Source organism: Stegastes partitus, unplaced genomic scaffold (assembly GCF_000690725.1).
Source record: "Stegastes partitus isolate 25-593 unplaced genomic scaffold, Stegastes_partitus-1.0.2 Scaffold0, whole genome shotgun sequence".
Classification (NCBI taxonomy): domain Eukaryota; kingdom Metazoa; phylum Chordata; class Actinopteri; family Pomacentridae; genus Stegastes; species Stegastes partitus.
Genome location: NW_007577731.1, coordinates 2450483 through 2468535, shown reverse-complemented (window position 1 = coordinate 2468535; position 18053 = coordinate 2450483). Strand labels below are relative to the sequence as shown.

At 43.2% G+C, this 18053-nt stretch overlaps 1 protein-coding gene across 1 annotated transcript; it reads right to left on the bottom strand.

The window, feature by feature from the left end:
- Nucleotides 1–216: 216 nt before the first annotated feature.
- On the bottom strand, nucleotides 217–18053 carry scp2a (sterol carrier protein 2a). The gene is made up of 16 exons (XM_008290884.1): nucleotides 17912–18053; nucleotides 15426–15483; nucleotides 15239–15310; nucleotides 14940–15071; nucleotides 14694–14758; nucleotides 14054–14180; nucleotides 13859–13922; nucleotides 13679–13765; nucleotides 13059–13209; nucleotides 12815–12962; nucleotides 11484–11591; nucleotides 6987–7140; nucleotides 6379–6475; nucleotides 4405–4534; nucleotides 1671–1750; nucleotides 217–741 (listed from the first exon to the last, which is right to left on the bottom strand). The coding sequence occupies exons 1-16, from the start codon at nucleotides 17963–17965 to the stop codon at nucleotides 646–648; spliced, it is 1623 nt and encodes a 540-aa protein (XP_008289106.1). The 5' UTR covers nucleotides 17966–18053; the 3' UTR covers nucleotides 217–645.

Here is an 18053-nt window from a genome sequence, read left to right as displayed (position 1 = left end):
GTTTATTTTAGTTTGAATTTGCTTTCAGGAATATTTTTTATTTTACACTGTGCTGGTTTTAAATTGTGGACATTTTTGTGACTTGTCAGTTTTGTGCTCCTCTTAAAAAGATCAGCATCATTAGAATCATCCACCAGTTTGAAAATGGTAAAAGTTAAATACAGTAAAGCATATTGCTGAGGCTCAACCTGGAAGACAGAAAAACTCCAGACGTTGTGATTGTCAGTAAAGATTTTATTTTAGAAAATTAGATTGCTTTCATTTACAGGTATAGATTCTCTTTAACATTATCAAAATGGTTCACTTCAAAAAAGTGTTTTAACCCACAGGCTTTATGTCAGACAAACTGGAGGCACGTTGAGTTCTCTGAACACATGGTTGTTAATACATGGAGGAGGATGTTACTGAAATGTTATTAGAAATATTGAATTTCCCTTCTGGGATAAATAAAGTATTTTTAATTTCATTCATTTCATGTGCACTCCACAACATCTACAGGTTAGTATCTCGGTAGCAGCTGGAAATGAAACTTAATCGACTGTCCCTGGAGATCAAGCACATTATCAGAGTATTCAGGGATCTTGTTAATTAGTGAAATTTCAACAAGAGGAAGCTTGAGCCGAACAAGAGGCTCAGCAGGAGGTCTCACAGCTTGGCCTTCCCTGCTTTGACCTGGAGCTTCTCCAGCTTCATGGCCATGCCCATGTTCCCGGTGATCTTCAGCTTCCCTTTGAAGAAGGCCTGATGCGACAGGAGTGAAGATTAAAATCAGTAAATACCACTTTTAAACAACGATTTAATCACTGAAAGACGCAGCTTTAAAGCCTGAAGCAGAGCTCAATCGTCACTAAAACCCTAAAAAGTTTGACCCTTAACCACTTGTTAACTTATTTGCTCTCTAATACCGGAAATATTCTTTAGTGTCCAAATAATTAACAGCCGAGTTAAACAATGACGTTCATGTGTCGTGATAATCTAACTGCTGCTTTACCAACAATAAATTAAAAATATCTGATGCCACAAACGAATCAGCTGCTGCTTATGACTGACTGATGTGAACAAAACAGTGTAAGCTAAGCTGACATTTAATCACTTGTAATTAGAAGTGATGCTGTAGGTATTTAATAAGCTCTGAGGAAGGACTCCTACAAACAGCCGGGACCAACACACTACATGTTTTATCAACCCCTGGATTACAGTTTAGAAATTTAGGTTCCCTGTTGCTCGAAGAATTCCCCTAAATGACACCTCGATACAGCGCGACTGGGTTCAAGCAGTCATGAGGCGGACAGACGTGTATTAACCCATATACAGACGACACACATCCCTCACTGAAAACGAGCACATCTCTACGACAGATGGGTCGGCTGCCCCAAAAACCAGAGAGCAGCTTTGTCCGCTGCAGTTCATGTGTCCAGGCAGATATTCAGGGAATCCGTTGTACTTCAAACAAAGCTGACTCGTATATTTTCCAGAATCTTGGCCTGGTGTGAAAACTAGAATTCTAACTGTGCTGTGAATGAAAGAACGAGACCGAGTTGTGACTCGATAATCCGACACTAAATGTAAAACCTTATTTTATGTCGGACAGCAAGGCTGTCGGGTTGTCAAGCGTCCGATTATCGAGTCCCGACTGCAACTGCATCCATCTGCATCATTCTTACACGTACCGTTTGTGGGTTCAGCTTCCCCGTCATCAGATCCAGGAGATCCTGGTCACTCATGGATAATGTGCAGTCTGCCTTTTTACCTGTGACAAAACATCAAATATAGACTGATTTAATAACAGCATCACGACTAAAACTCCACATAACACAACAGACAGCTTCTCTCAAACAAGGAAAAAAAAAAATCTCATACGTGTCGGATGTTTTCTGTTAAAGGAAATGGCATCTAAATGGCAAATCATAGCGGCCGTTATTAGAGCTTTTAACGGACGGCACTTGGCATTTTCACGGGACTTTTCATTCAGGCAGCATCATTAGAGCTGAGTGAGAAGGTTCAGTCCGTTTGCTCGGTGTTTCACGCCTGTGATGGAAGGACTGAAATGCACGCTAAACAAAAACACGGTAATTAAGGCCGTAAGCGACAACTCTGCTAAGACCGGCTACCATCAGCTCAACAGTCAGGCTGCAGCTGGAAAACCCTCGTTTGTACTGAAATTAACAAGAACATGATGCTCGAGCACTCAGAGCAACAGAACAATCTATTTTTCTACTGTTGCACAGGGCATCCTGAACATTTCTGTCCATTTGTGGAACATTAAATCAGGCAGTGTTTCAGGAATATTAGCTCAGATGCAGCAAACATCATCAGAGATCCAGTCACATAGAAGGTAGTGATTTACAGGCAGCAGATGCAACCAGTAGATGAAGGCATTTAGTTAGACTTCTGCTCTTTTTTTAAGGAATCATGTGGATCAGAAGAGGCTTTGTGAGCATGTTTCTTCCACCAAAGTTAGTTTTGATGTCCAGCACATCTCAAATCCATGGAGAAAAAAAAATGTAATTGCTAGAAAATGTTAAAGATTTCTTCACTTTTGCTTGAGTTAACTAGAACCGCACCAGTGGAATCACAACATCAAAGATCCACGTTTGGTTCTTTGGTGGTCAGCTGGTCAGCACACATGAAAGTTAAAAAAAGGGAATAATGACATCTGAGATGAAGGAAACAGCACGCCGCCTCACTAGCAGGTGGGTTTAAGAGCGAGCCCGTGGCGTCTCTCTGGGAGAAAGATAACCGCCGGCCAGAGGAAACAAGCCTCAGTGACTGCATGCCGATCGTGATCTCGCTCCGGAATGTCACCACGGACACCTCGTTTATAAACGTATAGCGTGTTACTTCATCAGCGGCCCGATCGCCAACGTGCGACATCTTTTGTCAGCAGATAGCGACTTAACAGACCTTTATCGAAAATGAAAATCTTCGGCTGTCACTTTAATCCCAGCGGGGAAATTGCTTTTTTAAAGTTGCTCCAGATTGTGGACAACCAAAGACAGCCCACGCCAACATCTGAAGCCAGAACACAGCTCGTTCAGTTGTATTGCCAGAACTCCTCCTCACTCCTTATCCTGTCACCAGACCTGATGCATCCTTCTCATTCCCGAGAAAGGAATGTTTCAGGAACAGCTTCAAGGGGAATTTGTTCAATTTAGTGCAAACATTCATTTGGAATCAAAGATGAACGGATTAGATTTTGGTGGTCTTTTTGGGTGTTAGTTAAGAATCCATCCATCCATTATCTATGCACCTTAGTCCTCACTAGGGACTGGAGTCTATCCCAGCTGACTCAGGGTGAAGGCAGGTTCACCTGGACAGGTAACCAGTCAATCACAGGGCTACACTTAGAGACAGACAACCAAGCACACTCACATTCACACCTACGGACAATTTACAATCACCAATTAACCTCAGCATGTTTCTGAACTGTGGGAGGAAGCCAGAGAACCCGGAGAGAACCCACGCTGCACGGGGAGAACATGGAGACTCCACGCAGAAAGATCCCGGGTGTCCTCACGCCAAAAAGCGACCTTCTAGCTGCGAGGTGATGGTGCTCGCCACCGAGCCACCTTCCAGCCCCAGTACAAACATGTCAAGGTAAAAACAGCTTCTACCAAAAAAAAAAAAGATTAAAACAACCTCATACCGCCAATCTCTTCAGTTCCTCAAATATTCCACCACAAGCTCACTGCTTTTCTAATATTGAGAGTCAGATGACTGTCAGTCCTCTGTAACAGCCTCTAAGCCAAGACAACATTTCCTCACTAGACATTCACTGGAATCACACACTGCATGTCACTATAGTAATGCCTACATTTGGCCAAAAACACCTTAGATTAAACTCCTTCACTCCATATCTTCCATGAGCCTGGACCAGCATGATTATGAACAATAAACACAAGGTGGTCATTCTACTTTACTCTCTCTGGGAGGACTGAACACGTTTCCCTCAGAAGCTTCCAACAAAAAGTTGCTCAGCTGTAGTTTGTACAGTCTGTTCTGAACATGCTGTGCTTCCACAATAAAGACTAAAGACAAGAATCAGAGAAGAAAATGATGTGCAGTCTGTTCAGGAAACAAAAGCCACGTGAAACTCTGTAATAAACGCAGAAGTGACAAAAGGGAGATGCTGTCGTGTGAAAATAGGTGAGACATAAGTCTTATTGTCCAGGAACTACATGCTGTCACATGTCAGTCTGACAGGCAGACTTCTTCCTGAGAATTAAAGCAGCACATCTGAGAAACCTGAAGCTCAGCAGCAAGTAGAGACTGAACAGAACTCATCATCCATAGAGCAAGAAACAGAATAAAGACAGTTTAAAACCACACCACTGCCAGCAAAACACTAAATAATTATGCTCCGATGACGACCGGTGTGTTGGATACCTCCGTTCGGATACGTACCTGGGTCGTTGCTGACAGAACCTTTGCCATTTTTCACGTCCACCACCCAGGTCTCCTCTCTCCCATCTGGGCCGTCCTTCACTTTGAAAGCAAACACTCCACCGACCTTCTTGACGAGATTCTCTCCGTCCTGTAACGAGGCGACAGGGGTTTTCATTTCCATGCAACAGGTCGTAGACGGGCAGCAGCTGCCCACACGTTGTGAATTACATTCTGTTGCATGTTAACGGTCTGGCATGAATCACTTAAACCAAAGATTTGTGGCTCAGACTCAGAAAAGTCTCCTCGGCCAAAATGAACTGTACTGCTTATGGACTGAAATGTAGAACAACATGCAAGAGTTTACTATAGCTGACTGAAACTATGGAAGTGTGAGTCATTTAAGAGACGGCTACGTTGTCAGTTTATGGTTATAACTGACTATATATACTGTGTATGTATCTGTATCGATACGTAACTGCACAAGCTAATGTTAGTTCTACTACAGAGATGCATATACAGTCGTGACTCGATAATCCGACCCTAAACAATCCTAAACCTTGCTATCCGACAGGTTTTTAGGAAAAAACGGAACCTATGAAAAACAGCCATCACATACCAGCGCCTTGATCAATTCGGATTTTTTGCGAGTTCGTTCACGTTACCAGTTCAATGCGACTTGTATGTGATCTGCTGTGTGAACTTCATACGACCCAAAAGTGTCCCACATGCGCAGAAGAGGACACGACGACATCACACGCAGCAAGCGTGCTCAGTGTTTATGGAAGTAGAAATGGATGGTAACGATGGAGCGTATCTGCCACTCCCCCGCCGCCACCAATGGTAGAAACAGAAGTGTGAGCGCTAACTAAAGTAGCATCAGCAGCCAAGTACTGCCTGTGCGTTCTGGACACTTCCACCCCGTCGGAGCGCTCCCCCGGGGTGGAAGTGTCCCCCGACCACGCCGAATATACATCATGAATTGGGCCTGAACATCCAGAGACCAGGAAGTTCTATTGGGACCAGTCCTACTTGTTATTATAAAAACTATGAACAATTATTAACAAACGAGCGTTCCAGCATCAAGCATTTTTACAAACTGTCAATCTAACGGAGACGGCTAGACATTTTAAATGATTCATGAGGTTACTGCTTTGTGCCATGGGTTCACTCTTCACTTTGGTGAGAGCCGTCTATCTGACTTGTCTGTCATCGTCACAATAAAGTTTTATGGACATTTCAGTTTGTAGTAGACGTGGAATTGAAATGCAAAATGAACGAGGAGGTCTCTTTTGCGCTACGCTGATGCTGAAACGTGGAAACAACCTTCCCCAAATTGTGATTTAAAGTCTGTTGCGATCTTGTGCATTGATGCAGCAGCAGGCAGTTTATACTTGTGCTGCATTACTAGTGACACGATTCCTGACGCAGCTTTTACAGGAAAAGCACCCGGGGTCCTCACTAATGAAGCCGACACGTTCAGGTGCTGACAGATTATAGGAAAGAAGTTCAAGTATAAAAGGGGCTTAATGCACATAAACAACATTTCCCTGATGCATCAGAGCATAATTATTAGCTTTAAAGACAGAGTTCAAGTGCTTTCTGACTGACGTCATGGCACAAGTAATTGCAGTGGACACACAGGGCATCTAATTACATAGGATTTATTTTAGAGCTGGCCATCGTATGTGCTGCATTTGTTCACATGTGCTTTACAATTGAGTCTATATTGCTGTTTTTTGGCTATAACCTTAATATGCCAGTGAGTCCCTGATATTTCCGATGGTCTGTAAACACTGTAGCACCACTTCAATTATTTAATTTAGGCCCATTTTAGAGGCTCATGCTTCCATTTACAGTAGTATCAGTAAGCTAAAGTGGCAAAAAAGTGAAATGTACGCGTGTCCTCTACCTGAATCGATTCCATAGGATCAAACAGAAACTAGTTTAAAAGCACGAGGTGGATTTCTATTACTGACAGCGCGTCGTTATTACCTGCTGTAGCTGTTTTTCAATCTCTTTGAAGACAGGATAAGCTTTGAACCCTTCCAGACTGCTGCCTGCACTGGTAAGAGCTGCACTTATGTGGGACCTGTGGGAGGCAGAAGAGAAAACACAGAAGCAAAGCACATGTTTAAAAAAAAAAAAGACAGTATGCAACACTGATGCCTTCATTAATGTGGTTTGTGAAGCGAATGAGAAATAAGTTTGTTGATTTTGACATGCAAACTGTCTTCGGATCAATATTGGAGCAGAAAAACTTCCACGAATCACTACTCAAGATGTGCTGCTCGTACACTTCAGACTTATTTTGCAGGTCCACTGATTATGATCTGGTAAGATTGATGCCACAACTTTTACAAAACAAGACGCGAAGCCGATCAGTTGAGACATAGTCAGATAAACGGACGGCAGCACGAGTCAGAAAAGGGTTTGTTTCAATCTACATCTGCAGTGGATAAAGCAAAATTAAAACAGAAAATGGGATAACATAGGACACAATATGGATGTTAGCAAAACATAAAGACCTTATTTCTCAGATTTCTTATTACGATGCTGCACAAACCACCAAAACAACAAATCAGCAGTAACTTCCTGGTCACCTTGCCTCCTGCGGGAAACCCATCTTGTAAAGTGTGACAACCACAGCTCCTCCTAAGCCAATGTTGTGCTGCAGGGCCACTTTAGCCCCTGGGACCTGCCTCCTGCCAGCCTGGCCTCGGAGCTGCCAGCAGAGCTCAGCGCACTGGGCCAGACCTGTGAGAGCATAAGCAGGGAGACGGACAGAGGGTGAGGGCAGAGTGGGTCACCGGCGATGTGGTTCAGCTGGATGTGTGTGGGGGAGGGAGGGGGAGGAAAATCAGACTTTAAAAACTGAAACGCACACAAAAAAATAAACTACAAAAGCTGGAACCAGTGAAGAACATGAGAGCAAAGCAGGAGAGCTGTCATTACAATTAGGGTCTACTTTTATAAGCTGCCATTAAGTTGGTGGAGAGAGAACAAAAAAGAAAAAGACATTTTGTACAAACAGCCTTGAAAGGTACAGCTTTATAAAGGAGGCAAGATGCATTAGAGGCGGTGTTTGTCTGAAAGTGCACTCATTGCACCGAACAAGTCAGTTTCACAAGATGTAATGCTTTTTAAAGAAATATAAATTAAACTTGCATTTACTGGTTTTTTTGAGCAACTTGGGAGAAGCGGTAAAACACCGACATGTTTGTTTCTAAGCTGATATGATGAAATTGTTAAAAAAAAAAAAAAACCTCAGTGTTTCTGGACGTCTGATGAAATATACCAAGATCACTTCCTAACTAAACCCCACAGTCTTCTGTAAATGGAACATGATGGGAAAATGCTGGACAGAGGCGCTTGAGTTTAGGATATTTTATAAGCACTGTGCTACAGATGCACCTTGGGCCACCAGGATAATCCTTTATTTTTTTTAAAAATCACAGAGGAGGAAGTGTTCCACTGGGTTGCACCAATGAACACCGATAGCATGGAGTGTTCAGACCAGGGATCTCCAACGCCGGTGCTCGTGAGCTGCTGTCCTGCAGGTTCTAGACGTTTTCAACTGCAACACACCTGACTCACACTAATGGATCTCCAACAGCTTGTCGTCAAGTTCTACACAAGTCTGTTAATGATCCGTTAGCTTGAGTCAGGTGTGTTGCAGTAACGTCTACAACCTGCAGAACAGCAGCTCACGAGGACCAGAGTTGGAGATCCCTGGTTTAGATGTTATCAGGGAGGTGTGACCACGACGACGGCACCAAATGTATGTCGCTGGATGTGCAGGACTTTTTGACCCAGAGGACGCCGATACATTTTGGTCTCTGTTTTTAATCATTTAGTCACAATAATAAAGTTATTTTGATATATAAATGGACTAATGTGTGCTTGACTTTTGCGCTAATCCATTTCCCTTCGAGTTTTACCAAAATGTAACTAGTTTTGCACTTCTTCATACGTTTTGTGCGACCAGAGACCAGACATACAGGTACGCTTAATATTCAAAACACGCCCTCTAATCGTTAAAGAGCTTCTGTTTTGCTTTTTTGTCGGTGCAAAGTGTCGCTGAAGAGCCTGTAGCTTTGAATAAAGGCACAATTTTAATACAGATTTGTGGATATGATGACACACCCCATGGCACTACAGAAATTTATCAACACAGATTTTGCTGCTCTCTTTACTGTCGCTATCAGCAGGCTGGTAGACGTGTGTTAATTAAACGATGACATACAATCCAGTCGGTCTCTTTCAGCAACAAAACTGAAGGTTTTCTTTGACACTAGAACATTACATATTGATTTGTAAAACTATGAGACTGGGTTTTACAACTTTTCACTTCATTCAGGAAGAAGTTGAAACAGGCTGCACCTTTATTGTCGGAGATCTAACCCGAACCCTACAAAAAAAATTAAAAATAATATGGGGTAGTGTAGATGGAAAGTTATTTAGCTAATGCCGAAAGCAGTTTCCAACAACTTCGTTCACAGTTATATCTTGTTGCTGCAACTTTAAAAACAGAAATCAGGAGAAAAGTTGCAGTAAACACTTCCTAAACTTCGAATTCTCATTTCTAAGAAAAGCCTTTCAGAGCAGGGCAACAACACCATCTCCTTAATTGAGAGGGGTGACAAGATAACTCCTAATCTGACAACTCACTGCCTAATCTCGCCAGAGGCAGCTCCTGCGCTAACGTTATAGCTAAGCATTTCATCCCATCTGCGTAATGAGCTTGTGCATTTCTCCATTATCCCAATAAGCTAAAGGACTTAAGGGGGTAAAGACCTCTGCGTCTGCGTCTTCTACATTCTGCAGCTCTTCTAACCTATCCCACGAGGGTTTGTTTGTGCGATTACAATTGTGCCTAGATGTCAACTGAAAAACGTTCGGCAGGGTCGACGTGAACAGCGTGTAGATAGCTCCTCAGACGTGTCATTTACATACCGTGTAAAGGAACCTTCAGAAGGACGCTGATGAGAGCACATCACAAACGCTCCTTTTTTGAAGTGTAAGGCATGTGGGTAATGAAGAGTAACGTCTCAAGATGTCTGGACGTCATGTTAACTTGTAAAAATCACAATATCCTGAGGTGTAAGTGCAAATTTATGTGTATTTAGCACCGTATCAGGTTATTTGAAGTGCTTTACAGGCAGAAGAAAGACCAATAAATAGATAAGACAAAGTATACACACACTTAAGTTAGAATACACAGAATAAGTAATTAAAAGCAGTGGAAAAAAAAGAACCGTGCATCATTTTATGGGTGCAGTTTGGGCAGTTCCAACAGCAGTGGGTAAAACCCATTTCACCACGTTTGCTTTGAAGACTGGGCACCACTAGCCGACCAGTCCCTGCAGATCTGATCGACCTATCACGCTTTTAATCAGCAAACAGACCTCAGAAAGTTGTGGGACTTCTAGACGATAAACATTTCAGTCTAGATTTAACTGGAAATTAGTGCAAGGATGTAAGAATTGGAGTGATGTGTTTGGTGTGTTTTCGTCTTCTAGCAGCAGCGCTTTGAGTCGAGGTGGTGGTTGTTCCTCCATGGCTCGGGCAATTACCTATCAATATCTGTGCTCACAGTGTTCCTGGGGGAAGAGGTCAGAGCTTTACAAGCAAGATTAGGAGCAACACCACGGATCAGACGGAGCTTAGCTGACTAGGGCAGTCACACAGTGGGAGAATGACCCAGTGGGGCACTCGTACACTGGGAGCACGGCACAGGGAGCGCCGACGACACAGAAGGAGAAAGTTGTCGAGAAAATTTTAAACGATAAAGGTGAAGCAAGGTTGGCAGGTATAAAGAAAGACAGGTAGCCAGAAGGCACAGGAAGAGAAAAACAAAGACAACAGCTAAAAGAAGTTTAAAAATAAAGCTGTCTGTATGAAATGAAGGAGCACGGCACTGTTTCACCTCGTTATCGCTCATTAGTGGATGTGTCTGCATGTGGGAGTCCACAAGCACATGTGACCATTAACATGGAGTCTGCATGTGTGTGAACAATCTGAGGCCTTCTCCTGCAGAGACCAGTGAGCCAGCTGCACCGTTTGCTCAGGCTCGTCCCTCAACGGTTTAAAATGTGGACAGATTACAGGGGAGGCCTGCCAAAGTCACAGCCGGCTGCCCCCTCACATGCAGGCTTAGGATCACCATTGCCCAGTTGCTACCCAGCTGGCCATCGCTGAGAGACGCACGCCACCTAGTGGCCGCTGTGGACAACTGTCTGGCAGAAAGTGGGGTAATGAAAACTCCTGAGTCTATTCATCCTGTGATCACTAACTTTGTGGTGTGAGTCTAATGCATCTGATGCTACATTTTCCTCAACAAACCCTGAGTTTCTCTTCCAGAAAAACTAATGACTGACATTAAGACAACAGGCTGTCAATCAGTGGCCCTACAGAGAAACATTTACTACACTTTAGTAAGGTCGCTGCTATTTATGGAGCAACCGACGTTCACCTGAAGCTTTTCCAACAGAGAAATAAGACCGATGTTAAAAATGCACCCAACAAGTTCAAACATTAAGATTAGGACTCTACAAACTGGAGTGACTGATTTAAAAGTCATGGTGAAGAAGTTACAGTAAGTTAGTGTACATTAATACAGCTGAGGTTTTATACATAGGCTGTATTCAGTTGCTGTGTTTATATTTACATCAGGATTAAATAGCCCGTAGCTCAGATGCTTTCTCAACTGTAAATCACCACAATCATTATCACTGGGTCAGACAAGGCTGTTGCAATCACAGGTCTATAAATAAAACCGTCTTATCCAGTTGATCTGGATTCTTGTTGCTGCCACCTGTGTTTTGTTTACGTCAGGTTACAGCAACGCACAGATTCCAGCGCTTCATCAATTAAGGGAATTGAAGTCTGTTTAATGAAGAACAACAACTCTGAGTCAACATAGTCAGAGTTGATTAAAAGTACTGTTTTCTGCTGTTCTGGGAACAGAAGTTTGCTCACAGTTCACGCTGCTCAACCAGCTTTCTGGATAAGAGGCTCCACAGCACCCGTCGCCACAAACATTCACAGCAAACTGCTCTGTTCTGGCATTTTCACCGACAGCAAGAGGTTCTGTTTACCTGTGGCGCCGAGAGGATGTCCTTTAGAGATGAGACCACCGCTGGGGTTGACCACATACTTGCCTCCGTACGTGTTGTCGCCTCTGTCGACCAGCTCCCCAGCTTTACCTGCAGGAACAGCACAGAGTGAAGTTCAAGATTAGCTTTATGGTCCCGGGCGTGGGAAGTTTGTCTTTTCACCCACGCTGCAGCCAACACAAGCAGACACAAACAGGGAAAAATACAGTTAAGATAGAATAAATACAGCAAGTAAAAGCAGAACATGAATATCAGTCCAATTACATGAATCCAAAAAACAACAATTAGCCTAATCGAAGCCAGAACAAATTTTTAAACCTGTTCAATCAGCAATCAATGAGCTTGTTCGAGTATTTCTGTGTAGATGTAACATGTCTGCCGCACAACAGAGGTGATCAACCAATGAGAGATTTGTGAAAAATCAGAGCTTCAACAGAAACTGGGGACTCAAGAATGTTATTCCTGATTCATTTAATAATTATGCACCCCCCCACACACATATACCCTCATAATACAATCATAAACCTGCAGGAAATTACCTGCAAAGTTTCAAAGAAAGAGCAAATCACACCCATGTTAGTGAAGCTCTCAACAACAATCCAGGCTTGTTCACTGCTCTGAAACTAACACTCAAGAAAAACAGTCAAAAATGAGCACAACTGAATTGCATGGTCCAAAAACTAATGCTCTAACTAAACTAAAGTGTTTTAAATGCTGTTCACATTGCCCCAGTCGAGCAGTTCTACACCCGTTTATTCCGATGCAACCAACACATCCTTTTTATTTTTCCAAATCAAAACCTGCCAAACTGCACTGTTACATCATCCGTCCCACTTCCACCAGCATCTGTGGAGAGAGGACAGCTGCAACTTCAGCCAACAGCAGACAGCTATGAAACACCTCAGATGCAACAACCAGTGTGGTACATCATTAAAATATGAGCACACATCACTGGTATGTCTGGTGCCAGCTATTGACGGTAGCACTGTTTAATTGTTAAGTCCACCAATAACACATCCCGAATCCAAATGTTCTGCATCACACACTGTCAACTCAGGATCCTTTGTGCTGTGCCAGAGTTAGCTCCATTCAGGGGAAACACTGATCTGAATTTTGGCAGATTCAACATTCACTGACAAAGGAGGCCCCAAAAATGACAAAAAAAACATTTCTAGTCCACACTCATTTTCACATCTCCCTATTTTCCAGAATGTGTGAGTATATGAATGTCTAACTAAAGGTAGAAATGTCTATTAAGGTAAAGGAAGGACGGTAGAATAGAATAAACTAAGGTTTAAACAATTCAGTCTTACCCTCTGCACACAACCCCAAGGCTTCATACGTGATGAGCTCATTGGCAGAGAAGCAGTCGTGCAGCTCGACCACGTTAACGTCACTTGGCTTCAGACCCGCTGTCTCAAAACACTTTTTAGCCGCCACCCGAGACATGTCGTATCCCACCTAGACAGAAAAAAAAGACTTGATTCCCATCTGTCCGTGTCTTACGACAGGTGTAAGCGCTATGAATTTTCAGAGAAAGCATTTCACACTGCTTACCATCTTGATGCAGCTGTTTTCATCAAATGTGGAGGCGAGGTCGGTCACCATCTCCTGGGCCACGATCTCCACCGCTTGGTTCTCGAGGTGGTGTTTCCTGACAAAGCCCTCGCTGGCCAAAACTGCTGCTCCAGCTCCATCAGATGTAGGACTGATAACAGAAGACAATTAGACATGATTGCGTCAACAAGTGGTATCAAGTAGAAATACTGGCAAAGTCACTTTCAAGACATCCATCCATCATCTGTACACCTCTAAATCCTCACTAGGGTCGTGGGAGGCTGGAGCCTATCCCAGCTGACTCAGGGTGAAGGCAGGTTCACCTGGACAGGTCATCAGTCTATCACAGGGCTACACTTAGAGACAGACAACCAAGCACACTCACATTCACACCTACGGACAATTTACAATCACCAAGTAACCTCAGCATGTTTCTGGACTGTGGGAGGAAGCCGGAGAACTCTGAGAGAACCCACGCTGCACGGGGAGAACATGTAGACTCCACGCAGAAGGATCCCGGGTGTCCTCACCGCGACGCGACCCAGGGACCTTCTTGCAGCCCACTTTCGAGACATGTTCAGTAATTTTCAAAAGACAACAAGTGTCTGTGAGTTTCTTACCAACACTGCAGGAGAGTCAGAAACTCAAACACCTTCCTGGACTTCATCACCTGCTCCAGACTGTACTCATCCTGGAACTGGGAATACCTGCAAGAGTGCACACAAACACAATTTTGAATAAAAATGAAATCAAGATTTGGAAGAAATAAGCTTTCTTTTCTAGCATTAAGTGCGTCTTACGGGTTGTTGGTGGAATGCTTGTGATTTTTCCAGGCGATTTTGGCAAAGTGTTCTGGTTTAGTGCCTGAAAGAAAAGTAAACATTGACATAAGTATTTTATATGAAATGCAAACGGTACATTTCTAATAATATGAAGATGCAACCACAACTTCCATGTTAGCCCATGTGTGTGATTGTTCTACCCAGCAAACGCACCATATTTCTCCATGTGCTCCCTGCCAGCGTTGCCAAACATCTGTGGTGCTGGTGGTGCCGCCCCCATCCCGTAGCGGTTCATCATCACCTCCATGTGCTTGTCCATTGGATTGGTCCTGTCCATAAACTAGAAACACGGTTGTTTCGTCAGTGTGTTTTAGTGCGGGACTTCTACATATAAATGAACGTCCTTTTCAAACAAAACAAGTTCACGTCATGTTGTTGAAGCCTATCAGCACTCGGTAAATGTGGCATCTTTCCCACAGTGGAGCTCCGGCAGAAATACAGTTTGCATCGACTAGCAGTAACTGGACTGACAGAGCTGAAAGAGGGGAGCAACTGTAGTGAGCTTTCAGGGTGACAGCAATGAGGAAGCATCCAAGAAAGGTTTCCAGTACTCCAGACAAAGGTCACCTACTTCTGACGTGCTAGTCCAAAACACTCAATCTGTTAGCATTTCCATATATGCTACAGGTGCAAACAGATTGTCTGCTGCAACTTAAAATGTTTATCAGTGAGGAGTATCTGCATGTTTTTCCAGGAGAAGAGGATGAGTGTTGACCTCTACTGGTTCTCTTCAGCAACAACAACTGTACAACTAGTCCGCCAACGCAACAGGTGGACGAAATAACACTGATACCTTAGCGGACAAGGAGCCCCGCTCCATCTTCTCAAACCCGAGGGCAAGCACACAGTCAGCAAGACCTGCAAAAGGACACGAGAAGTGTTGAAAGAGGGATTTTTTTTAATGTTATGAAACTCTGTCACTATTAGAATCCAATTAAAATGCCACTAGTTGACTTGACCACCACCATCTTGTTAAAAGCCTCCCTTTTTAAAACATTTAAAGCTTTCTGTGGTTTGTCAGGCCTCCTGCTCGACCCACCTCCCTGGACCAGCTGGCGTGCCATGAAGAGAGCCGTGGATCCCGTGGAGCAGTTGTTGTTGACGTTGATAATGGGGATCCCGGTCAGACCCAGGCTGTGGTAGATGGCTCTCTGCCCACATGTGGAGTCCCCTGGGACAGATTGGAGATACGATCACCCAATTATTTTACTTTCTCTATTCACAGCTACATGAGAGGGTCACAACTGTTGCACATGCAGAACTCACACTCTGAGACCATACAGTGAATGTGCTTCCTGTTTCATATACAAAACCATGACATTTCATTGGAGGTCTTACCGTAGACGTATCCTACACAAGCTTGTTCAATAGCAGAATACGGGACTCTTGCATCAGCCAGAGCTTTTTCACCTACAGTCAGATGAAGACACAGCAATAAAACATTAGATAACATAGATACATATATATTCAGACAATATGTTGTTTGAGTGACTGAACAATGTCCATAAACCGTAAAGATAAGCACCTGCTTCTTTGGCCATATCAGGGTAGTCATAGTTGTCTCGGGCTCCGGGCTTGTCGAACTGCACCAGAACACAGAAAAGTCAGACAGATGGTGCCACTGAAAATCAGTATGTAAATACGTTCATGACTTTCTTTTAAACAGTTATGGTTTCAGTAACCACCTGCGTTAGAATTTACTGACATCTAACTTTATCTACAGGTGGAGTCGCTCAGCAGAAGGTAATTTCCGCTGCACAGATGTGGGTATTGATTTATTGTTCAGTGGTTGCAAAACAGATCCATGAACAGATTTCACACAAGGATAAGATACGGTGAAAATGTACAAAGTAGATGGCAAACATGTGGATCGATACCTGTACAAGCTATAAAATCCTCTCCCAAAAAAGAGCCAATAAATAAAATTGTTAAAATTATAAAAGGAAAATGTATAACAGACACACATTCTTAAATTTCAAATCAGATAAAATCAAAAGTACTATGAAATAAATACCAAAAGAAAACACACAGGACTGAGTTGGATAATAGAACCAAACATGTTAGGACCAACTAGTTAATACACTGAAGCAGGACAAATGAAAAGAATATACTGCTGGTAATTAAAAATATACCAAAATACACAAAAAACCCCACAAAATTAGAACAAAACCTTCATTCAGCCTTTCATAGGTTTTCACTTTAGCTAAATCCAACATGTAAGCTGACAGTCATCGATGGAACATCTAAAAGGAAAACATCTACACGTTTGTGGCTATGAAGCTAAATATTTTGCTGTAAGAATATTTGAAGAGCGTTTGCTTTGTCTTATATCATGTCAGCATTAAGTAGAGTTTCTGGGATTAACAGCATGACTACAATAAGTGAAGGTAAAGAAATGAGACAGAAGTATTTTCTATAAATAAACACATTTACAGCTCAGACAGTGACGCACACATCATGAATCACTATTGAAATGACATGACATTCAGTTCAGTTTATACTCGTGACGCACAATATTAAGACTTCTGATATCGCTGATAACAGATATCACCGATGTCGATACTCAATTTTTGTCCACACCAAAAAATGATAAGCACTGCGAGAAAACTATTCAACAGAAGCCCAAATTAGACCACATAGTCTCCTTTATTATGTAACAAAAGCAAAACATATTCAAACATCCATCATCTCTACACCTTAATCCTCACTAGGGTCATGGGGGGCTGGAGTCTATCCCAGCTGACTCAGGGTGAAGACAGGTTCACCTGGACAGGTAACCAGTCTATCACAGGGCTACACTTAGAGACAGACAACCAAGCACACTCACACCTACGGACAATTTACAATCACCAATTAATCTCAACATGTTTCTGGACTGTGGGAGGAAGCCGGAGAATCCGGAGAGAACCCACGCTGCACGGGGAGAACATGGAGACTCCACGCAAAAAGATCCCGGGTGTCCTCACCGGATGTGAACCGGCGACCTCCACCACCTTGCAGCCCATATTCAAACATATCTTACATATTTAAGTCCAGAAATAGCAATATCAAACATAGAGACGAAGGTGCTGATGTTAGACCGGGGGTGTCCAATCCTGGTCCTGGAGGGCCACAGTCCTGCATGTTTTAGGTGTTTCCCTCTTCCAACACACCTGATTCAAATGATCAGGCTTCTGCAGAGCTTGATGATGAGCTGATCATGAGCTGATCATTTGAATCCGGTGTGTTCCTCGAGGACCAGGATTGGAGACCCTGTGTTAGACGATTATCGGTTATCAGACAGATACATGGGGAAAAAACACTAATATCGGCCCGATACCGATCGGGTCATCGACAGATCCCTAAGTTTATAGTGTCATTGCACAACATGTCATCTCAAGGCACTTGTAGACACAGAAACCCAACAAATTCCTCACAACAACAGTTTTATTCATTTTGATGAGCATGATTAACACACAGAAGCCTGAATAACCAAACATTCATCACTATAATCTGCAGCATTATAGTGAAATCACGATTTGTTCACACTTTAAAGTGGCCAACCAGCTCTGGAGTTAATAGTTATCAGCCTGTGTCAGTGGAGACCCTTGACACAGTTTGTTCAGCATGAACCATGGACTCTACATGCAGGCCGAAGACTCAAAGTTCGTCGAGCATTCACCACCTATTGCTAAACGACGCTCGATAAACTACAACTAATATAATAATGCTATTCTTATTTTGTTTGGGCTAACTTAGCTAGCTAACACGTCCTATCAGTGACACGGCAAACAGTTGTCGACACATTATGAAGGCATTAATATCAGCTAAATTAACACCAGCAGTCCCTCACACTGCCAACTATAAGCTAACTACACTACAAACTACTAAAGCTGAACTTTTTAAGCGTTTAAAGCTCTGCGGTGTTGAGTTAGCCACTTATGCTAGCCTCCACTCCGGGCTACGTTAAGGTCGCTCGTGCCCTCTGTCGCGGGTCGAAACGATAAAAAAACAAAAACAAATGAGTGTCACCTTCGTCATGCCCACACCGATGACAAACACCCTGTTGGTCTTTCTGGCAGCCATGGTCGCTTGTCTTCAGCAGCAGAGTCCTCAGAGAAGCAGAAGGACGGACGGACTGAGAGCAGCAGCAGAGACTGACAGCAGCAAAGAT